This window comes from Podarcis erhardii, assembly GCF_964252035.2.
Source record: "Podarcis erhardii genome assembly, chromosome: Z".
Lineage (NCBI taxonomy): Eukaryota > Metazoa > Chordata > Lepidosauria > Squamata > Lacertidae > Podarcis > Podarcis erhardii.
In genome coordinates, this window is record NC_138504.1 from 3,880,299 (window position 1) to 3,898,573 (window position 18,275).

General features: G+C 44.6%; 1 protein-coding gene across 11 annotated transcripts in view; it reads right to left on the reverse strand.

Annotated features, from left to right (window-relative positions):
• Positions 1-627: 627 nt before the first annotated feature.
• The window catches only part of DLG3 (discs large MAGUK scaffold protein 3), a 115,497-nt gene continuing 97,849 nt past the window's right edge, over positions 628-18,275 (reverse strand). For 7 of the 11 annotated variants that reach the window (XM_081846733.1, XM_081846739.1, XM_081846737.1 and 4 more), the window contains 11 exons: positions 16,845-16,959; positions 10,972-11,148; positions 10,499-10,574; positions 9,703-9,802; positions 6,502-6,543; positions 5,726-5,776; positions 5,478-5,579; positions 4,955-5,127; positions 4,424-4,533; positions 3,830-3,921; positions 628-3,105 (listed from right to left, as the gene is read on the reverse strand). In XM_081846733.1, coding sequence (XP_081702859.1) covers positions 2,999-3,105; positions 3,830-3,921; positions 4,424-4,533; positions 4,955-5,127; positions 5,478-5,579; positions 5,726-5,776; positions 6,502-6,543; positions 9,703-9,802; positions 10,499-10,574; positions 10,972-11,148; positions 16,845-16,959 — 1,145 coding nt within the window. In that variant the 3' untranslated portion in view covers positions 628-2,998. Of the gene's footprint in view, positions 3,106-3,829; positions 3,922-4,423; positions 4,534-4,954; positions 5,128-5,477; positions 5,580-5,725; positions 5,777-6,501; positions 6,544-7,487; positions 7,534-9,702; positions 9,803-10,498; positions 10,575-10,971; positions 11,149-16,844; positions 16,960-18,275 lie in introns of all 11 variants that reach the window. The other 4 variants (XM_081846738.1, XM_081846735.1, XM_081846736.1 and 1 more) reach the window with 3 other exon arrangements.

Genomic DNA, 18,275 nt, shown 5'->3' on the forward strand with positions numbered 1-18,275 from the left:
GAGGGTAGTGAGAGGTATGTCATGTTGGCCATCCCATTCCTACACTCAAAAGGCACAAACTAGAAAGCAGTAGCAGCTGTGCAAAACGTAGGGGAAAGTAACACTCAATTGTGTTTTTGCCTCATCCCTTCAGTAAGCTGGCAACTATTCACTTTGTCACTGGCCTGTGCTAGCTAGGACGAGAACCATGCAGGATCTGTATAGGACATAGTAGGAACTACTGTTGTCATTGCTTGAGGTGTGTCCCTCTGCTACCAGCCTACAGAAATTTATACAAGTATTGAACAACCGTTTTCCTACAAGTGGGTGGGTGGTTCCATTCACACCACTAGGCAGGACTGCAAATCAAGCCACCCTTGGAAGGGGGTCTCCTCCAGTTCTTCTCTAGCTGCCAGTGTAGGCCATCTGATAGACTGCCTCCTTGTGGGTCAACACGCAGACTAACACACAGCAACTTTTATTTACCTTGAACCTGCAACACAACGGGAGCAGTGCATGAGAAAGGAAAGTATGTGTTCCTGGATTTGTGGTGAGAAGTATACTACCCTAGACTAGGCCCCCAGAGCCAGTGGCAGCCAATACATTGATGACAAGCCATAGCCCCAGAATAAATCCTCAGCAGACAAGTTCATTGCAACGTTCTGTTTATTAAAAATATATGTCTCCTTGGAAGAAACACTGGTAAACCAACTAGTGTCATGATTGATACTTTCAGCTATGCCATGGGTACATAGGCCTTTTCTCCATGGGCCTAGAAGACAAGGCGACAGGCTATTAGAAAAGAAAAGGAGTTAGAACCTAGAGACTGGCCACCTCAGAAGCTGCTGCTTTTGTGTACAGGCCAGTTCTCAAGAATGTGCCTTGCAGTGCCGGCTGAGTAGAAGTCGCATGTGGCAGCCCCTTGTCCAAACTCCCTCCACCAGGAACTTGTAAATGACAGTTCCCTTATCTTTATTCTTCATAGTCCTGCCAGCAAACAGCAGCTCCAGTGCTACCAAAGTTCCACTTGGTTTCTTGCAACACAGCCGATGTGGAAACAGCTTCTTGCTTACCAGAATGAATCTCCACAGGATGAGTTTTCACCCATATTTAACAATGAGGCCCGTGCACAAATATCACAATGAATGACAGAGCTACCTACCAGCTATGGAGTGGGCAGCATCACCCTGCTGCAATCTGAGGCAGAGTCCTACTCACTCCCTTAGGACCAGTAACACTGGGGTCTCCTCCCATAACATCCATTGCTGTCATTCCATGGAAAACGGATGCGTACGAGTGCCTGATTCGAGAGCTGGATGGGACAAGACTGGGAAAACGAGCAAATCTCCTTTTGAATAACAGGCGAGGGCTTGTACCAAACTAGGGAGTGCTTGAAAACTTCTCTCAATAATGATCCAGCTTATTTTCTTGCTCAGCAGGCAAACAAGAAACTTTTTTACCCACACAGCTTACACATTGACGGACATGATTAGGATGAGCATATATCAAGGCTTCCTGGAAGCAACTGCCTCAGTACATGTAAAACTAACAGTCTGTGCCTCACAACAGCGTGCATTCTGAATTCCACCTACCCTTTCCTGTCTTGAAGAACTGCAAGCTGAGGTTGGCCATGTGGGGTAATGGGGGCTCATCTCGGAACAGAAATTATACAGAAATGCAAAATAAGAGGGATGGTGTTCTTCACTGAGCCCCTGCTGATGCACTTGTCAGGAAGGGCTTCCAAGTGTTACAACCAGAATTTGAAAAAATTCTGCTAGAATAAGGATTTCCAGAGAAGTCTGTTCTGAATGCGGTTGGGATATTGTATCCATCTAGGATGCAGATTCTCTTCCCATTTTCATCTGCTGCTTTCAGCTTCGCTGTAAGGATCTCAAAATGTTATTCCACCAGAAAAAAGTCAGTGGGATGGAGTTCAGTCTCCCTACAGGGAAGTGACCCCATCACAACAAAGAACAGCTGGTGTGCTCATTCCACATGGTCTGTAGGTTGGGTCTGAGTCTGGAATCTATTTACAACGGAACAATCTTAAAAAATAACTTAAAAAACTGGATTGTATACCCGTTAAGTTCATTATTAAAATCAAAAGCTGGGAATAATGAAAAGCCAACACACCAACACAAACATGATTTTGGTTTAACGCCAGCTTTTAAAAAAACCAAAAAACCCAGAAGAAACCTCTCATGCAAACACATCAGGTGACATAAAACAATGTGCAATAGGTAGCATTTTCAATTTGCTTTATGGTGCTCAAATCAACTGCTGAAGCTTCACATGTGGTCCTGGGCTCTCTGCACACATCACAACCACAGCGCCAGTTGCAGTTCTTTCCAAACACAGCCTTCCCTACAAAATTGGATTTCCAAAAAAACACTCAGCAGCACCCAAAGAAACCAAACACTTGGTACCTTTAAATCCACCCTCAGCCACAAAAGGGTTTCTAGGCCACATGGCTGAGATATGACAGTAATATAATTCTTGCACTAACAAAGTACCACTTAAGCAGCCCCCCTCATGTTTTTAATTTTATATGCATTCTGTTGCCTTCCCTTCCATCACAGTGCTGGGTGAACACTGCACTCTTGGAAAAGCTGCCCCAGGTTGCCAGTCCTCAGCATGTTTACAGGGGCAGACAGTGTCCTTATCTGTTGCCTTGGTGGCTCTTTTAAGCTAGTCCTCATCTGCTACCTCCCATCTTGCTTCTTTATTTTAACTCTTGATAGTAATTTTTTTTTAATTAAAAAAACACACAAAACTCTCAAATGGGGTTTGCCTCCATTTCTAAAGGAGCAACAGGAAGGTCCATGCAGGAACGAGTGGGGACAGTCACTTGATGAAGGAGATTGGTCCATCCCAAGAAAAAGAAAACAGGACTAGAAAACTCAATTGTCAACCATCTAAAAAAGGGACAGGGATGGTCTTCATGCTCCCCGCCCCCAAGGGCAGGGGGCTGGGGGAGGGGTCTCTGATCTTCTCACAAGTTGATTGGAAAGTGGAGACTTCACAGTTTCTCAGGGGATGGGACCCAAATATAATGCCCAGATTGGTCTTCTATTATCTGTTTGATTTTACTGTAAATCTCTTCCAGAGAGTCTCCTTGTACAATGGCTGGAAAACACAAACCAAAAACAGTTATTTACTAGTGTAGAAGAGACATCAAACTTGGCAAGCTCCTTTCTATCTACCTGAGGAGGGAATTGTACTGCCTCCTCAAGTTCAAATTCTAACATCCAACTTAAGTTGTGGCATCAAGCAAAAGATTGATGGAAGCCAATAATATCTCTATCCCTGTGCTTCTGTATTGTGTGTGAGAACAGGTTTCAGGAGCAACTAACTGCAGCAGAACCAACTTGCACTACTTGTTCAGCACTGGAAACAGCTTTCTGAGCCAGCCTACTTTAAAAGACACCAACACGTGAATTTCATCTTGCATTACCTTTTCTAAAGCACACCATGTAACATCTGCTGTAACCTCCTAGGGATACCCTGTACCCTGCTAGAAACCTGATGGAGATGGCAGGAGATTGCTGCAACCTTTTCAAAGGATTGCCAGCCCTGACACTTTTTCAGCCTAGCCTAGCCTGTGCCTTAAAGTCTCCTCTTTTTAAAATCCTTGGTGAGCACAGGTACAGGTGTTGACCATTTCACATGGGGTTCTGCTCCCAGGCCTCACATGCCCTGCCTTGCCCCCATTCTGCCCTCTTCCAGGTCCAGAAGGACCTGCACACCAATTGGACAAACCTAAAATGGTTGCTGCCTGTTCCCTTTTCTTCACAAAAAATGTGAGTGTGAATGTCATCACCAGTCATTCAGGAACAGTCTAGATTCTCACCTGTAAAATATTCTCCAAATTCCTGCTCCAGTTTCATGGCTTTGTCAAATACCTTGTTGGCTTGTTCGTATGTCTGCCTCCGGTTCATCTCCCTGCCAGCCCAAATGGAAGAGACTCAGTACAAATACACGAGACCTGGCACAAGCCCAGGCACATTTCTGGCCACTGTGTAAGAGTGCAAAATCCAAAAATAGGCTTGTGTACAGCTCCACTGGCAATGCTGCAATTGAAACAAGTCGCTTGAAGCTGTAAGTCTTCAGTTCAGGGATAGGTAGCCTGAACAGAAGGTGATGTTGGTCTACAATTCCCATTAGCCCTTGCCAGAACACCCAGTGATCAGGAATTATAGTTGTCTGTGGAAAGCTTTCTTTTCTAAGGTGGGCCTATCGGTGGCTGGTACAGGAGATTCTGGAATCCCAACAGGCAAGGGCTGTGTTGATAGAGCATGCAGTGCTCCCTAAGCTGACCCAAGTGCAGAAGAGGCAGCCACTTTCTCTTCATGGCATCCCCTTTTCCCCACTGCGTGTACACGCACACACACACCCTCCAACAGCAGGCAGGATAACAAATATTCACAGCTGCCATACTACTCACATGAGTGCTTCGATGGATTTTGGCTTGATGAAAATGGCGATTGGGTACAGTTGTGCTTGCTGCAACCTCTTGATGGCATTGCCAGACACATCAAGGATACAGTGCTTCCCCTGCAGTACCGAGGGTGCCAGTTATTACCAAGCCTTTGCTAAGCAGTTTCAACAAGCCCCCACAAACAAAAATCCCACTCTAAGATCACAACACACGCCCTGGTCACTAGGTGAGTATAGCTACATCAAAAATCAGATCATGTCTGGGTCACTCTAGGGCTGGCACTCTCTTGCATGCAATAACCTCCTGAACCTGCAACATCAGTCCCAAAAGGGCCTCAGTGTTTTATTCCCAATTAAAAGTGATGCTTTCAAGTGTCCCAAGCCCATAATAATTTAACTTGAATGTATTGCACTTTGTGCTAGCGGCTCAGTCACAGCGCAGAGAGAACTCATGAACAGTACCTGAGAAGCTATGACAGAAATCCTAAGGAGGTTGCAGCCACAGCTATCACATGTTGTCCTGGACACAGTTACTTACCCGTTCTGCTACAGCCCGCACAGACTGAATACTGGTCCCATAGAGATTGTCATTGAACTGCCCAGCCTCAATAAACTTGCTGTCTTGAATGTCCTTCTCCATCTGCTCCCGGGATGCCACAAAGTGGTAATCCTGCCCATCTACTTCATTCTCACGCCTAGGCCTGGTAGTGTCTGGAATAGAACATAGCAAATCTGTAATGCATCAGCCCTTTCTGTTGCTCAGGGAGCAATGCCCACAACTATGGGCTCAGAGTCCCCATCTTCTCAGGCAAATTAACAGGTATGGCTAACTTCGGCTGTACAACCCAGCATCTGCAGTATGTTGAAAAAAAGAAGGACCAACTAACAGCAGAATCCTGGCTGCCATGTTGAGCCCTCTCCATCCCTTCTCATTCAAGTATTCAAACAGGGTGCAGGGCTTACAGACATTGCTCAGGTGCAAGTTTCTCCATTTCACTTTGAATTAACCCATGTTAGCCTATCCCAGAACACTCTTCTCCCTGCAGGCGACCAGCACTTACGTGGCACACAGGAACCAAATTTGTGTGGGAACTCTGAGATGAGATCATCATTGACTCGGTCTTTCGTGGGTCCCAGAACGATCACTGGTCTCGCATAGTGAACTGTAAACATAGCCACAAAGATATGAGGGAGCCTTGAAGTGTAGCCTCAAGTCAACTCTGAAAAAACTACCCAGGAAAAGCAGAGCAGAGGAACATGAGAGCTTCCACTCATTGTAGTGCAGCAAGCTCTTCTTTTGCCAACTTACTTTCTTGCCGGGTCACAGGTTCATATGACAGAATTGTGTCCTCTTGCCCTTCTGAAAGTAATGGAGAGGAAAAACAGTCAGCCTGTGCTGCAGATGTCTTTGCAGCAACAACCTCCCACCCACCCAAAAGTGGCAGGAGCAGAGTGGCAAAGCACACACAATTCTCAGGTACAAAGCTGAATTTCTCTACAACGATTAGTGAGAAGAACTGCCTTCCCTACAGTATGTGCTTCTCACCCTGCTCCAACTTTAGAGGGAAGAACCTCTGAAAGAAGCCATCTTCCAAAGGATGCTATGCCCAGCACTGAAGGGCAAGTGCCCTAGAGGCACACATTCCAAAGCCTGCAAAATAAATGCAGGCAGCAGCCTCTATACCAAGGGAAATGGGCATCATGTTTGCATCCAGTTCAGGATTACCCAGTTATCAGACTGAACTTTTAGCAACATTAGATTCCACCAATATTTGCAAGATGGTATCATAACTCCACAGGGACAGTATCTGAATGGGAACTACTTAGCATTCAGGCCCTAGAACTAAAAAGAAAATGCAGAGTTTGTGGCTTTGTGGAACCTATCCATCTTACACCCCCCCACACAAATACATGGTTGAAGATTTATTCTAAGTTCTGTCCCAACACAAGTTTGGAGACCTAGCTCTAAAACAGCCCTGAAAGGGGTGGGAAAACAAGTCTTGTCCTCCAACACAGAGTGAAGCAAGCAGAGGATCTTGAGGGTTTGCATGCAGAAAGTATGGGACAAAGGGGAGGGACACTTACTGGAACTACTCTCGCTGTCACTGGTGTTTGATGTCACGCTCTCTGCAACCAAGAAAGAGACCCTGATTCAGTACAAACAGATGCAACAAGAGAAGACAAACACCAACTGATGATGACAAGAACAGGGGTGGGGTGGGGTGGGGTGGGAGAGAGAAGAACAGTGCAAGGGCAAGCTGAACAGATAGTTAGTACATGCTCTAAGTCCCCACCTTATGGTAACTTGGTGCATTCTTTGAGGAAATATTGTCTCCCCTACTCTCTAGAAGCAAAAAGATTCATGGATCTCTTGCCAAGACAAAAGTGCAACACCACATATATCCTGCCACCCCCAGTAGCTCATCCCCAGCAGGTGTGCACAGGGGACCCCAAGCACAGGCAGGAGAAGCTCAGACATACAATCCTGTTTCTAGTTTGCTTCCTTTTACTAGTCATTAAGGCACAATCTTATCACTGAGAGTTACAAGAGGGGTTGGGAAAAGGAAAGGCAGGTTCTGGCAGAGCAGGCAGGTGAAGACAAGACAAAAACCTACAGGGCTGCCCTAAGATACTGCAGGCTGAGGGATTCCCATTTCTATGGCATGGGTGAAAAGGGGCTCTCAGACAATGCCAACAGGGCAGAAAGCAAGGCTTCACCCACTTAGGATTTCCTAACACCAGGACCTCCTTTCTGCCTTGCCAACATCCTTCCCTAGAACTTGCTTGCAAGTAATCAGGAAGTCCTGGCCCGTTTACTGTACTCCTCACTGCACTCTAGTGGTGAGCTGTCTTTTAGGGACAGGTTCACAAAGCCTATTCACTGGCCACAGGCTAGAAGTGGGCTCAGTTCTCTTGCTCCATAGCAGGCTACGGCCCACATGATGTTCAGAAGTGGCCATGGTCTGACTGGGCTCAGGGACTAGTGTGGCTGCTCCAAGCGCAGAAGCTTGTTTCCAGTCACACACATGCTAGCAATGAAAAGTGATCATGTGCAGTGAAATTTCACTTACTCAGGTTCTTTGCGCCATAATAATCGTCACTTAACCCAGGGAAGTCCTGATTCACAGCCAGCCAGAAGTGGGAGAGGGGAGAGAAGAGAAGAGAAGAGAAGAGAAGAGAAGAGAAGAGAAGAGAAGAGAAGAGGAGAGGAGAAGAGAAGAGAAGAGAAGAGAAGAGAGAGGAGGAGAGGAGAGAAGAGGAGAGGAGACACAGAGCCAGGACAGCATTAGTGACAGGAGTGCAGAATGGCAGAGAGCTGCAATAGCAAGTGAAGTTAAAGCTCCTGACCAACACTTTCAAAGATCCTCTCTGCCCCAAACCCTCTGGGCATTCAGAAATTCCTGCCCAAAGCTCTAGCTCAGCCACCTCCCGAAGGCCAAGGCTATTCAGTTTCCCAACACATTTTAGCACCAATGTCTCTGGGTATTTCTGAGCCCTAGTTAATACTGCTTAATACTAGATGATCTAGTCCAGAGATGGGCAACTTGTGACTTTTCAGGCGCTGCTGAACTCTCAACTGTCATCATCTCTGACCACTAGCTATGCCAGTTATAGCTGACGGGAGTTCAGAGTTCAACAACACCTGGAGAGCCACAGGTTTCCTACCCTTGATTTAGTGAATGCCTCAGACAAAGGGGTGCTTCAGCAGAATCACTGACAGAGAACTGCAAAGAGCAGCCACCTCTCTGTGGAAGAAGCAGAGTATAAGACCCTGTGTTTTTGAGCCACCAGACTAACCAGGTCAGTGTCACCAAACTGAGTCCCTTGTTCTTCCAAAATTCTCCTGGGCAACTGGTACCAAGAGGCATGGACTCCAGCAACAAGCTCAAGAAAAACACTGACAAACAGATGGCTTTGTCCATTTCATTCATTTCCCCCATTAATCCACACTTGCCACTCTTAATTCTACAGCTGACTGCAGGTATCAGCATGAAACTGTTTGTAGATGAACAATACAAGAGGAAGGAGCTAGCCCCAGATATCAGCCCTGTTCCACAAAGCACAGACTGTGAAGACCTCTTGCAGAACTGGAAGCTTTTCCAGGCATTTCAATACACTCTCTGGCTCCCACAAGCCCAGCATTTGCAACCAAGCTTTTTGATTGCTGCTTTTCTTGCAGTGTCAATGACAGGAGGAGGCACGCTGGCCCCTGCCAGTATGTATGCTTTACATGCAGAAGGTCCCAGTTCAAGTCCTTGTATTTCCTCATTTAAAGAAAAAGGATGCAGGTGAAAGGAAAGTCACTGGAAAAGCACTGCCAGTCAGAGTAGACAATACTGGGCTAGATGACAAATCATTTGTCCTGGAATAATTCTGCCTCGTATGAAGGCATTAAGGTAGGTTAATATTAGAGCCCATGACACAGGGGCAGCCAAGCCATACTGTGCCACACACAAGCCTGACAGCAAACACAGGGCAGTTCTTTCATCAGTGACCTGTTCCCATATATATGGCATTAAGAGAGTGTTCTCCATTAAGTCACATGTACTTTACAAGACTATTGCTGTTTTGGAGAGTGCCTCAGTAGCCCAAATTATGCAACCTTTATGTATTACACTGGTACACATCTTTTTGCCTGTTGGCTCAATCTATTTTGCATCACAGGGCGGAGAAGGGAAGTATGCTGGCAACCAAAGCCCTGCATTTTCACCAGCAACTTCTGTGATACCCACAGGACTGGGCTCTCCAAAAACACCGGTTGGAGCAAGCTGCATTACTGTATCCCTATACAGGCTTTTTGGCCTATGACAGTAGAGAAGGGAGAATGTTGGTCAGTCACAAGAAAGTTAGGAAAAGGTGGCATACTCAAGAGGCTGGCAGATCCCCTATCAAAGGACACAAGTTTCAAGGGTGGTCTGGAAGCATAACTAGTGCAGATAAGGTAAGGGAGAGCAAGCAACAGTGACTGGGGATACCAGGAGCAACTGGCAACCTCTCCTACACCAGTGCTTGTTTCAACTTGACGACAGCAGGGAACAGAACATCTCTTGGACTTGCATCATCTCTCAACACAGGCAGGTGAACAGCAATGCTCACTCCAAGGGGCTGTTCATGGCCTTGGGGAAGCTGAGGCCTTTCTGGATAGTGCAGTCCTCATTGCAGTGCCGAATCCAGCAAGGCCTCACGACCACAGGTGCTGGAACAGTATTTCTTGTGAGCAGCATGCTGCTCCTTGGCCACAGGAACCTCCCAAGCCAGAATTTGAGCAGGGCAGCTGCTACTTACGGTCCTGTACGCTGCTCTCCTGAGCCATGTTCTCTTTGCTCTTGTAAAATGGGAACTTTCGAGAGAGGCGGAAACTCTTTTTACGTTTCGTTTTGATCGACTGTGAAGAAGATGGAGATGGAAGGAGGGGGAAGAAAGAAAAAACAACAACAAAAAGAACAAAAAGAACAAACAATGGAGTTTAAAGCATGCAAGAAAAAATAAAATGAAAAGGCAATGATGATCAGTGTCAGGGAAGCTACCCCCTCAAATGAAATAATGGAAATTACATGTAAACGGGAATAAGAGAAAAATTACGTGCAGAGAAAAATGGGGTTTAGGGATGGTGGAAGATGACTAACCAATCAGCATTTCCACAGCAACAAAGATGTGTCCCTTATGGCCCAACCCTTTCATCACCAGAAGGGTCACTAACACTTCCCTGTCTGTGGCTTCCCCACCACTCAATATATTCATAGTCCCTGCATTCCGTCAACAACTTTGAGCCAGTTCTAGTGCATCTGCGGTTGGCCATCAGTAATGTAACCTGTGCCATGGGGAACAAAAGCAGGATGCTGCAAGACTAATGGGGCAGGGCTTTAGGCTTTATCTTCATGTCCGAGGACAAATCAAGTTCCAGTCCACAAGTTTTTCTTAAGGATGCTCCAGCTACCAAACTTAGGCTCAAATAATTCCACCAACCCCTGATCTAGATTAACTGTTGTACCACCTTGGACAGTGCATGATTACATTTATTAAGTTACCTCATTAACCATTCCTGTGTGCCAACCCTCCCCTCCCCTTCAACAGCACTTACCCGATTGGACTCTATCATTCCAGTTCGGGCATGGAACTTCACAGTTTTCAACCGTGCTCTTTCCTTCTTTTCCACTCTGATTACATCAAGAGAAAAAGATATTATTACATTCAAGTGTGGCTCCCCGCACACCACTGATCCTTGTTCCCTCCCCAGGACCCATTTCTTTCTCAGACATACCACAATGAGTGGTTAGCCATTCTTCCTACCAGGTCTGCGGTTCTACATTAGATGGGGCAAAGTTTACAGCCACAGCCATTCTCTGTGATGGGTAGCACCTTCCCTGCCCAGCAGGACATGAAGAAATGTTCACTTTGCTTGCCATAAATCAGTGAAGAGCCCCAAAAAAGGCCACCCCTCCCTGACTAGCTACTTTTAGCAGGCTATTGCAGGCACACCTGAAAGATAGCAGGCTGGCCAAGGGTGGGCAATATCAGCTGGAAACTAGCTCTTATTACAGAATGAACACTCACCTTTTCTTGCTGGGAATGACGCCAATTTGCTCGCTCTCTCCATGAGGGGTCACGAGCCTCGCCTGCCACCACTCATCATCTGAGGCATTAATCACATGCAAGATGTCCCCGTAAGAAAAACTCAGTCCTTGACTGGGCAAGCAGCTGTCCCGAGTTCGGTCATAGTCAAAAAGGGCTCTGTACAGGAATGAAGAATATTAGGAGTACAGGATGATGCCTTTGGCAAGTCAGATCACTGATTCACCTAGTTCAATACTGTCTACACAAGGAACCTCAGACCTGGGGGCCAAATGTAGCCCCTCTCCATATTGTTCTCAGGATTCTTACTTGGTCATGCTTCATGTCCTGCTTGAGTGCCGTTGCCTGGCTGGAATGCATCTTGTGTGGCTGGAATGTAGCCTACTGTATTAAACTACAAGACTCTGAGCTACTTTTCTCTGGCCCTGCCCACTACTGGCATGTGGCTCCCATCCTTATGAGGGAACATTGCTCTGGGGCTTTAAAAGGTTCCCAAGCCCTGGGAACCAAGCTGGAGTACTACAGGGTTTCAGGCAGGAGTCTTTCTGAATCCAACCTGGAGATGCTAGGAAGAAAACTTGGGGCCATTTCCATACAAAATGTGGGCTTTACCACTGAGCTAAGGCCTTCCCTTCAGTAAGATCTCCATTGCGCTCAGGTCTTTGTTTCTGATAAGCTCTCATTCACACAAGATTCTTGTAACTGGACACCTTGAGACATATCCATATACCAAGTAAAACTATTTATGCCCCACAATCATTCAGGTTTTCTTGTGCAGCAGCTGAGTAGCTGGCTGGAGAAAACAAGCAGGCAGCAGTTGGTTAACTCCTCCAATTCAGAAGGGCAGTACAGCTGAATAGGCCAACTTTCTGGAATGGAATTGTGGCCCAGTAGGTCTGTTCCTAGAACAGTACTTCATGCTGGCTCTCAGTGTTAAAATTAAGATTTTTACTTTAATTATCTTGAAAAACCATAATATTCAGCAGTCAGAGTGTTAGCTAGCCCACTTGGAAGAACGAAGTGCCATAGCCAAGCAACAATTTGCAAAGTGCCTCCATTGAGCACTACACATAGCATTCAAGCAAAGCGCTGTCAGAGGGCTTTCCACAGAAGCACATGGCTGAAACTGTTTAGCAAGTCCATCAAATAGGCTCTAGCTATTGACACTGAATTATGTATATATTTAATTATTCTGTATCTTAAGAATGTTGTACAATTGCTTTTTATGTTTTGTAAACTGCTGAGAAACAACCTGTGCATTAACAGTTTGTTGACTCTGCCACGGGCAATACAGCTCTAATTCAAAGAGGATAACCAAGAAGCTGCTCTGAAACACTGGATTTCAAGTACAGTGGTACCTTGGGTTACATACGCTTCAGGTTACAGACTCCGCTAACCCAGAAATATTACCTCGGGCTAATAACTTTGCTTCAGGATGAGAACAGAAATCGAGGGACTTCCGGGTTAGCGCCTCCGGTAATGGCGGAATTCCTCTGATCGGGAGGAATTTGCTTCATAGGAATCTGGGTCTGGCCGCCACGGCTAAGGCGGAGACCCACTAGAAATCACAGGCGGGTGAAGCCTGTGAATGTGGGATTCGGCTGGCACCTTTTGCGCCTCCCCTACTCACAGGGAAACCCGGTTTTGGGGATTGGAGCGATGTGGGGTGAGCGGCGCGGTGCTTCGAATTGACTGCTTCTTCCACGGAGCGAAGCCGCATAGCTGTTGCCGGAGAGCGCTGACTTTTTCCTGTGGACAATTTGATCTTAAAGCAACTACCCGTGAGTAGAGCGGAGAATTGGATTTTTAAACGTCTTAATTTGGTGCCGAAACGGGGAGGTCTAAAACAGGAAGTCCACCTTCCCCTTTTGTAAATAGATTGAAGCAATGAGGATGCAAGCTGAAGTCTCGGAAAGCCTATTGTAAAGGACTAAATTTCCATCAGTAAAAAATACTAAACCCCCCTTGGTGGCAGGAGAAGAGGGGGGGGGGAGGTTTTGGACTGAGTATACCTGCAAGAGAGAGCAAACAGAGTTAATATACCACCGCTCTGATCCTGGAAACGGGCTGCCAACAGGACTGACCGTGATTAGAACGTTCACTGACAGTTAGTTAAATAAGAGGAATACATTGTTTCCATGGTCTCCGTCTGCGTTTAAAAAGGAGTAAAAGTAACAGAAAATTGAAACTAACTTTATTGTTTGAATTGAGTTTAAAAGGACTAATACAAATAGAAACTGTTTCCCTCTAGAGGAAGCTTTTGAAACTGTCACAAGAGTTGAGCTGGGGGAATTTCCAGCTGCAAGATAAAAACCTGTGAGATTCTGGGGACCTTGAATCGGTTAAGAATGTTGACAGAAGAGGCCTTAGTGGTTGTATTATGTAAGTTAAGTGACTCACTGGAACAGCTTCACAAAAAGGCGGATGTGGTAACTACCAAAATTGACAATTTGGGACAAAAAGTGAACACCAATATAGAAACTATTCAGAAACTGACACAGGAATCTACTTTGACATGGCAAACTGCAGAGAAGGCTAGGGAGAAAGTTATTGCCGTTGAACCTAAAGTAACACAATTGGAGAGAGAGAGAGTCCCAGCCTTACAGATGCAATCAGATTTTGTGGATCAGAGCCCTACCTGAACTGGAGAAGGAAAGTTTGATAGATTTCCTTACACAGGAATTTGATGACTTTTGGGACCGGGACTTGGGTCAAGAAGAGATTAAAACTGTGAGGGCTCTCGGACTTGGAAGAGGAGGGAAAAAAGAGAAGAACAAAATAAGAGACTGTTGGAACTACCAGAGGAACCTAGAAGAACAATAGTCAAGAGTGGAAATTTTGAAAGACGTCCTGAAATACCTTTCGGATCTTAGATTTAACTATGGAGATTTGGCTGCCCTGTCGAGAAGGAATAAAATCATCTTTAGGTGGGAGTTTCCCCGAGATCTACTCTTTAGCCTCAAAGGAAGGCAAATGAAAATAAGATCAGTGGAAGACAAAGTAAAGTTCATGTATAAATATGAAGAAGACTCGCAGAAGGGACTTGGAAAAGAGTTAAGAGCATCGGACAGAAGATCACCAGGTTGATGGACTATAGGGAATTGGCGGATATGACTGGCAGAATCCGGGACCAGGGAGAAGAGTCGGTGGAAGAAGATTGGAAAAAGTTTAAAGACTATTTATAAAAATATTGTAAAATATTGTAAAATTAATGAGTGTTAGAAAAATGTTGGAAAGGAGCTATATGGCTTTAGTAGAAATGTTACAAGGAATTAAGTACAAATAGATTTAATATCTATTTAATATATTAGAGTATTAAAGGGAAAATAAAGTTAAAATATGTTAAGACAATTATATATTAAAGGGAAAAATAAGGTTAGAATATGTTAAGATAAATTACAGGACAGAAAACAGAGAAAGATGGAAGGGAATTGCTGAAACAGTTAATTAAAGTGGAATACAAAAAGGGAGGTGTGAGGAGGTCGTTGAAACAAGTAAATGAAAGTTAAGATACTGAACTTATTAGATGTGTTTTAAATTGTGTTTGTTTGGTTTTGTTAATTTAATGTTTGGGGGTTGGTGTTGTGTGGTGTTTTTGTTTTTGTTTTTGTATTGAATTGTTTTGTTTTGTTTAATTCTTTGTCTTTCTTTTGCAGTCTTTAAAATGTTAATAAATATTTTTTTTTTAAAAAAAAGAGAACAGAAATCATGCAGCAGCGGTGCAGCGGCAGCAGGACGCCCCATTAGCTAAAGTGGTGCTTCAGGTTAAGAACAGTTTCAGGTTAAGTACGGACCTCCGGAACGAATTAAGTACTTAACCCGAGGTACCACTGTATCAGTGAGTTTCTCTAACAGCTACAAATATGTGGCTTTCAAAGTCTGCAACTTCTATTTGTGTTCTCCAAAAGTGGTGGAACTGACTATTTCTTCTGCCAAGCAGGATGCTCCAAAGTTCTTTGCCACCCTGTCCTAGGACTTCAGTGGTTATACCTTGCCCAACAGTTTAACAATCTTTAGGGTGCTGTCATTTCCAGAATTCCACTTTCTCCCCACTAAAGGGGCCACTTTCTGCTATACTGTATTCTTTGAAAGCCAGACTCCTACCTGCTGTGGTCTCCTTCAAGTACCTTTAGCATTCTCCCGGAAGGAGAGAAGGTGAGAGCCCACGTTGGACTTAGGGATTTATTTGCTGTACTGGGTAAGGCACCTAGGCAGTACCTCAGCCAGGGTCCGTATGTGCACTATGAGACTGTCTTGCAACCCAACACAATTTTTCAACAAGCCTAGTAATTACCACTACCTGCAGCATGACAGACCATTCTAACAGTTTCAGTTAAAACCTGCTCGAAACTACCCCACCCGGAAGAGTTGGGCAGGTTAGCCCAAGTGCAAAAGGACTTGCAGAATGCTGTCTCAATCACAGGAGCATTCAAGAATGTTACACAAGCTAGCTTAACAGTTAACAAGCCCTTACAGCACAGGCAATCTATCTTTAAAAAGGCAAACTATGTGAGCTGAAAGTGTCTATGAAGGTGGGGAGCTCCAGAAGACATATCCACCAGCAGCAATGAGCAACAAACCAGTTGAAACCATCCATGTACTTCAATGAGCCAACAACTCTCAGCTACAAAACTGGCCTGTGCTTTACGTAACTGGATCAGATTGCTTAAGTTTGGTATCTCCCCCAAAGTTAGGGAAGACCCAGGTCTCTGAAATCCTTGTGCCCAACAAGTCTTCATGAGGCGACAGATTTGTTAGCCTCTTACAGGCATAGTGTCAGCAAGCAAAGAGAAAAGAAGCAAAGGACTAGCTCTGCTCCTACAGGTTCATCTTGTCCCTCCCTACCTAGCTGTTCTGTCCAATTAGCTGCTCAAAGCAGTTATCCTGTGACAAACAGAGAAGTGGCAGCGGTCAAGTCACAGAAGACTGCACACATAGGGTAAATCATAGGTAGCCTGCTGACCTCAGCAACTCTGTATTTTATTTAACAAGATTTACACATCACTTAATCAACAAAAAGCCTGTTCACATAAAATATTCATTATAAATATAAAAAAGTTAAAAACAAGCTGACCTATTACAAAAAAACAAAAACAAAATATAAATAAAACAAGCAGTTTTAAAACAAACATACAAAATAAATTATGTGTTAAAATTACCTGCCTGTTTTTTCAAGCAGGTGCCAAAATACAGCAAAGCTGCCTGCCTAATAGTAATACTTTTCTCATCTAAAAATGGCTTCCCTTCCAGAAGGCAATAGCAATCCAACTCCTTTTCTTTCTACAGATAGCAAGATACAGAGGCAGATTTAGGGGAGTGGTTCGTTCGCACTAGGCACTGAGCGAAGGTGGCACCATAACAATGACAACAACAGAGGGCGAGAAGCGGAGAGGTGGCACCAAATTTTGGTGTTACACAGGGCCCCATTGAAATTTAAAAGCCCAAGATCCACCACCGCAACACACAAAGGACACACACAAGGAAAATACATATGCAGGGTGCCGCTGAAATTTTAAAGGCCAACATCCACCACTGCAACACAGACAGGACACACACATGGGAAATACAGACTAATATAGCATGGTGTCACAGAGAGGTGGCAAAGGCTATATTCAATTTAGCTACACAGTGTCTTGGCCTAAAGGTACTGCTACCAATGAAAAGGCAACATGTGTCAGTAAAATGTTTGATGTCTAAAAGAACAAAGCTAAGCATCACAAGATACCTCCTTTTCCTGGAAAAAAGAGACTTCCAAAAAAATTAGACAGACCTTCTACTAGTACAGCACACTCAAAGAAATGTCCAGGAGGACCAATATGTATTCATCTATGAGAAAGGGTGGCAACTTTACTCACCGGACATAGAGAGACCGCTTTTCACTTGTCCGAAGAGAGCCAGATCCTGAACTCATGCTGCTGTTCATCATCTGTTCTCTGAGGTCATGGATCTTAGACTCAAAACGGCTGTACTCTGCAAGAAAAATGATGCTGGTGAGTTCAGGGAGGAAACAGGCACACAACACCTTTGCTCACCGCGTGTCCCCATTCAATTAAGCACAATATATATTTTATCTGCAAGGGACCAGAAAGAAGCTCCAAAATGCACATTGTGAAGACAGTTCACATTAGCTATCAAGGGCCAACTGAGATCTGGGCCTAGAAAGCTGCAGATTGTATAAGTCGGATCATGGCATTCCTGCTCAATAGTGCAAAATACATATAGATGTGCTAGAGAGACAGCTCACAGTGACCAACCTTCATGATGAATGTTGAGCAACTGAGTATCAGATTCATGGTACAATTGTATCTGTGCACTCAAAAACCACACAAAAGGGCAACTAAAGTGATTGAGGGGATGGAACACCAAATGAAGAAAGGATAACGGATTTGGAGCTTTACAATTAAGGCGGCGCATGACAGTTTAAAACATTGTGGGTGGTATGAAGAGAACATTGAGTTTTTTCTTCCTCTCACAATACTATAACTCAGTCACCCAATAAAAAATAACTGACAGCAAGTTCAGTACAGGCTGTAGAAAGTACTGTTTTCATACAATACATAATTAACTTATGGAATTCACAGCTACAGAAAGTGCTGATGGCCAAAGATTAGCTGGTTCATAACACCTCCATTTTCAGAGGCAGCAAGTGTCTGAACACCAGTAGAAGAAGGGCAGCTGCACTCATGCTCTGGTAAAGAGCTTTCTCAGAAACACCTGGCGACTGCTGGAAACAGTCTGGATGAAACCTTGTTCCAGAAGGCTCCTCATATGTTCTTAATCATCAATATGCACCTAGGTACTCAATATGCACGTAGTACATAGGTGATGCTATCAATATTAAATAGATTTAATGTACCCTGCTCACCCTTTTTATTTAGTCTACCCTAAAAAATAGGTTATAGCAATATATTACAGTTAAGCAAGGTATTCAAGAGAGGTGGGCCTTTGGCTTTGCGCTCTGAATTCAACGCTGCATCCTCTTTTTCTAGGAAAAATAATTATGCTCTATATAAGTACCTAGGATATATAGTTGCTAAATAAAAGTTAAGTAGTAGTAGCAGCAGGTGCACACTCAGCGTACAGGGAACTTTGGTAAGGGGCTGAATAGAGATTGTGAGGGGTTTTCTTCAGAGTGGGCTAATTTAGCAGAATAAATACCCCTTTAGAAGATGTGCAGAACCTGAAAGCTGTATATATTCCAATTTTATATAGTTTCCCCTGCCTGCAGTAGGAGACAGCTTCCCACTGCTCCTGGGAGGCACAGTCATTCTCCAACAGCATATAGG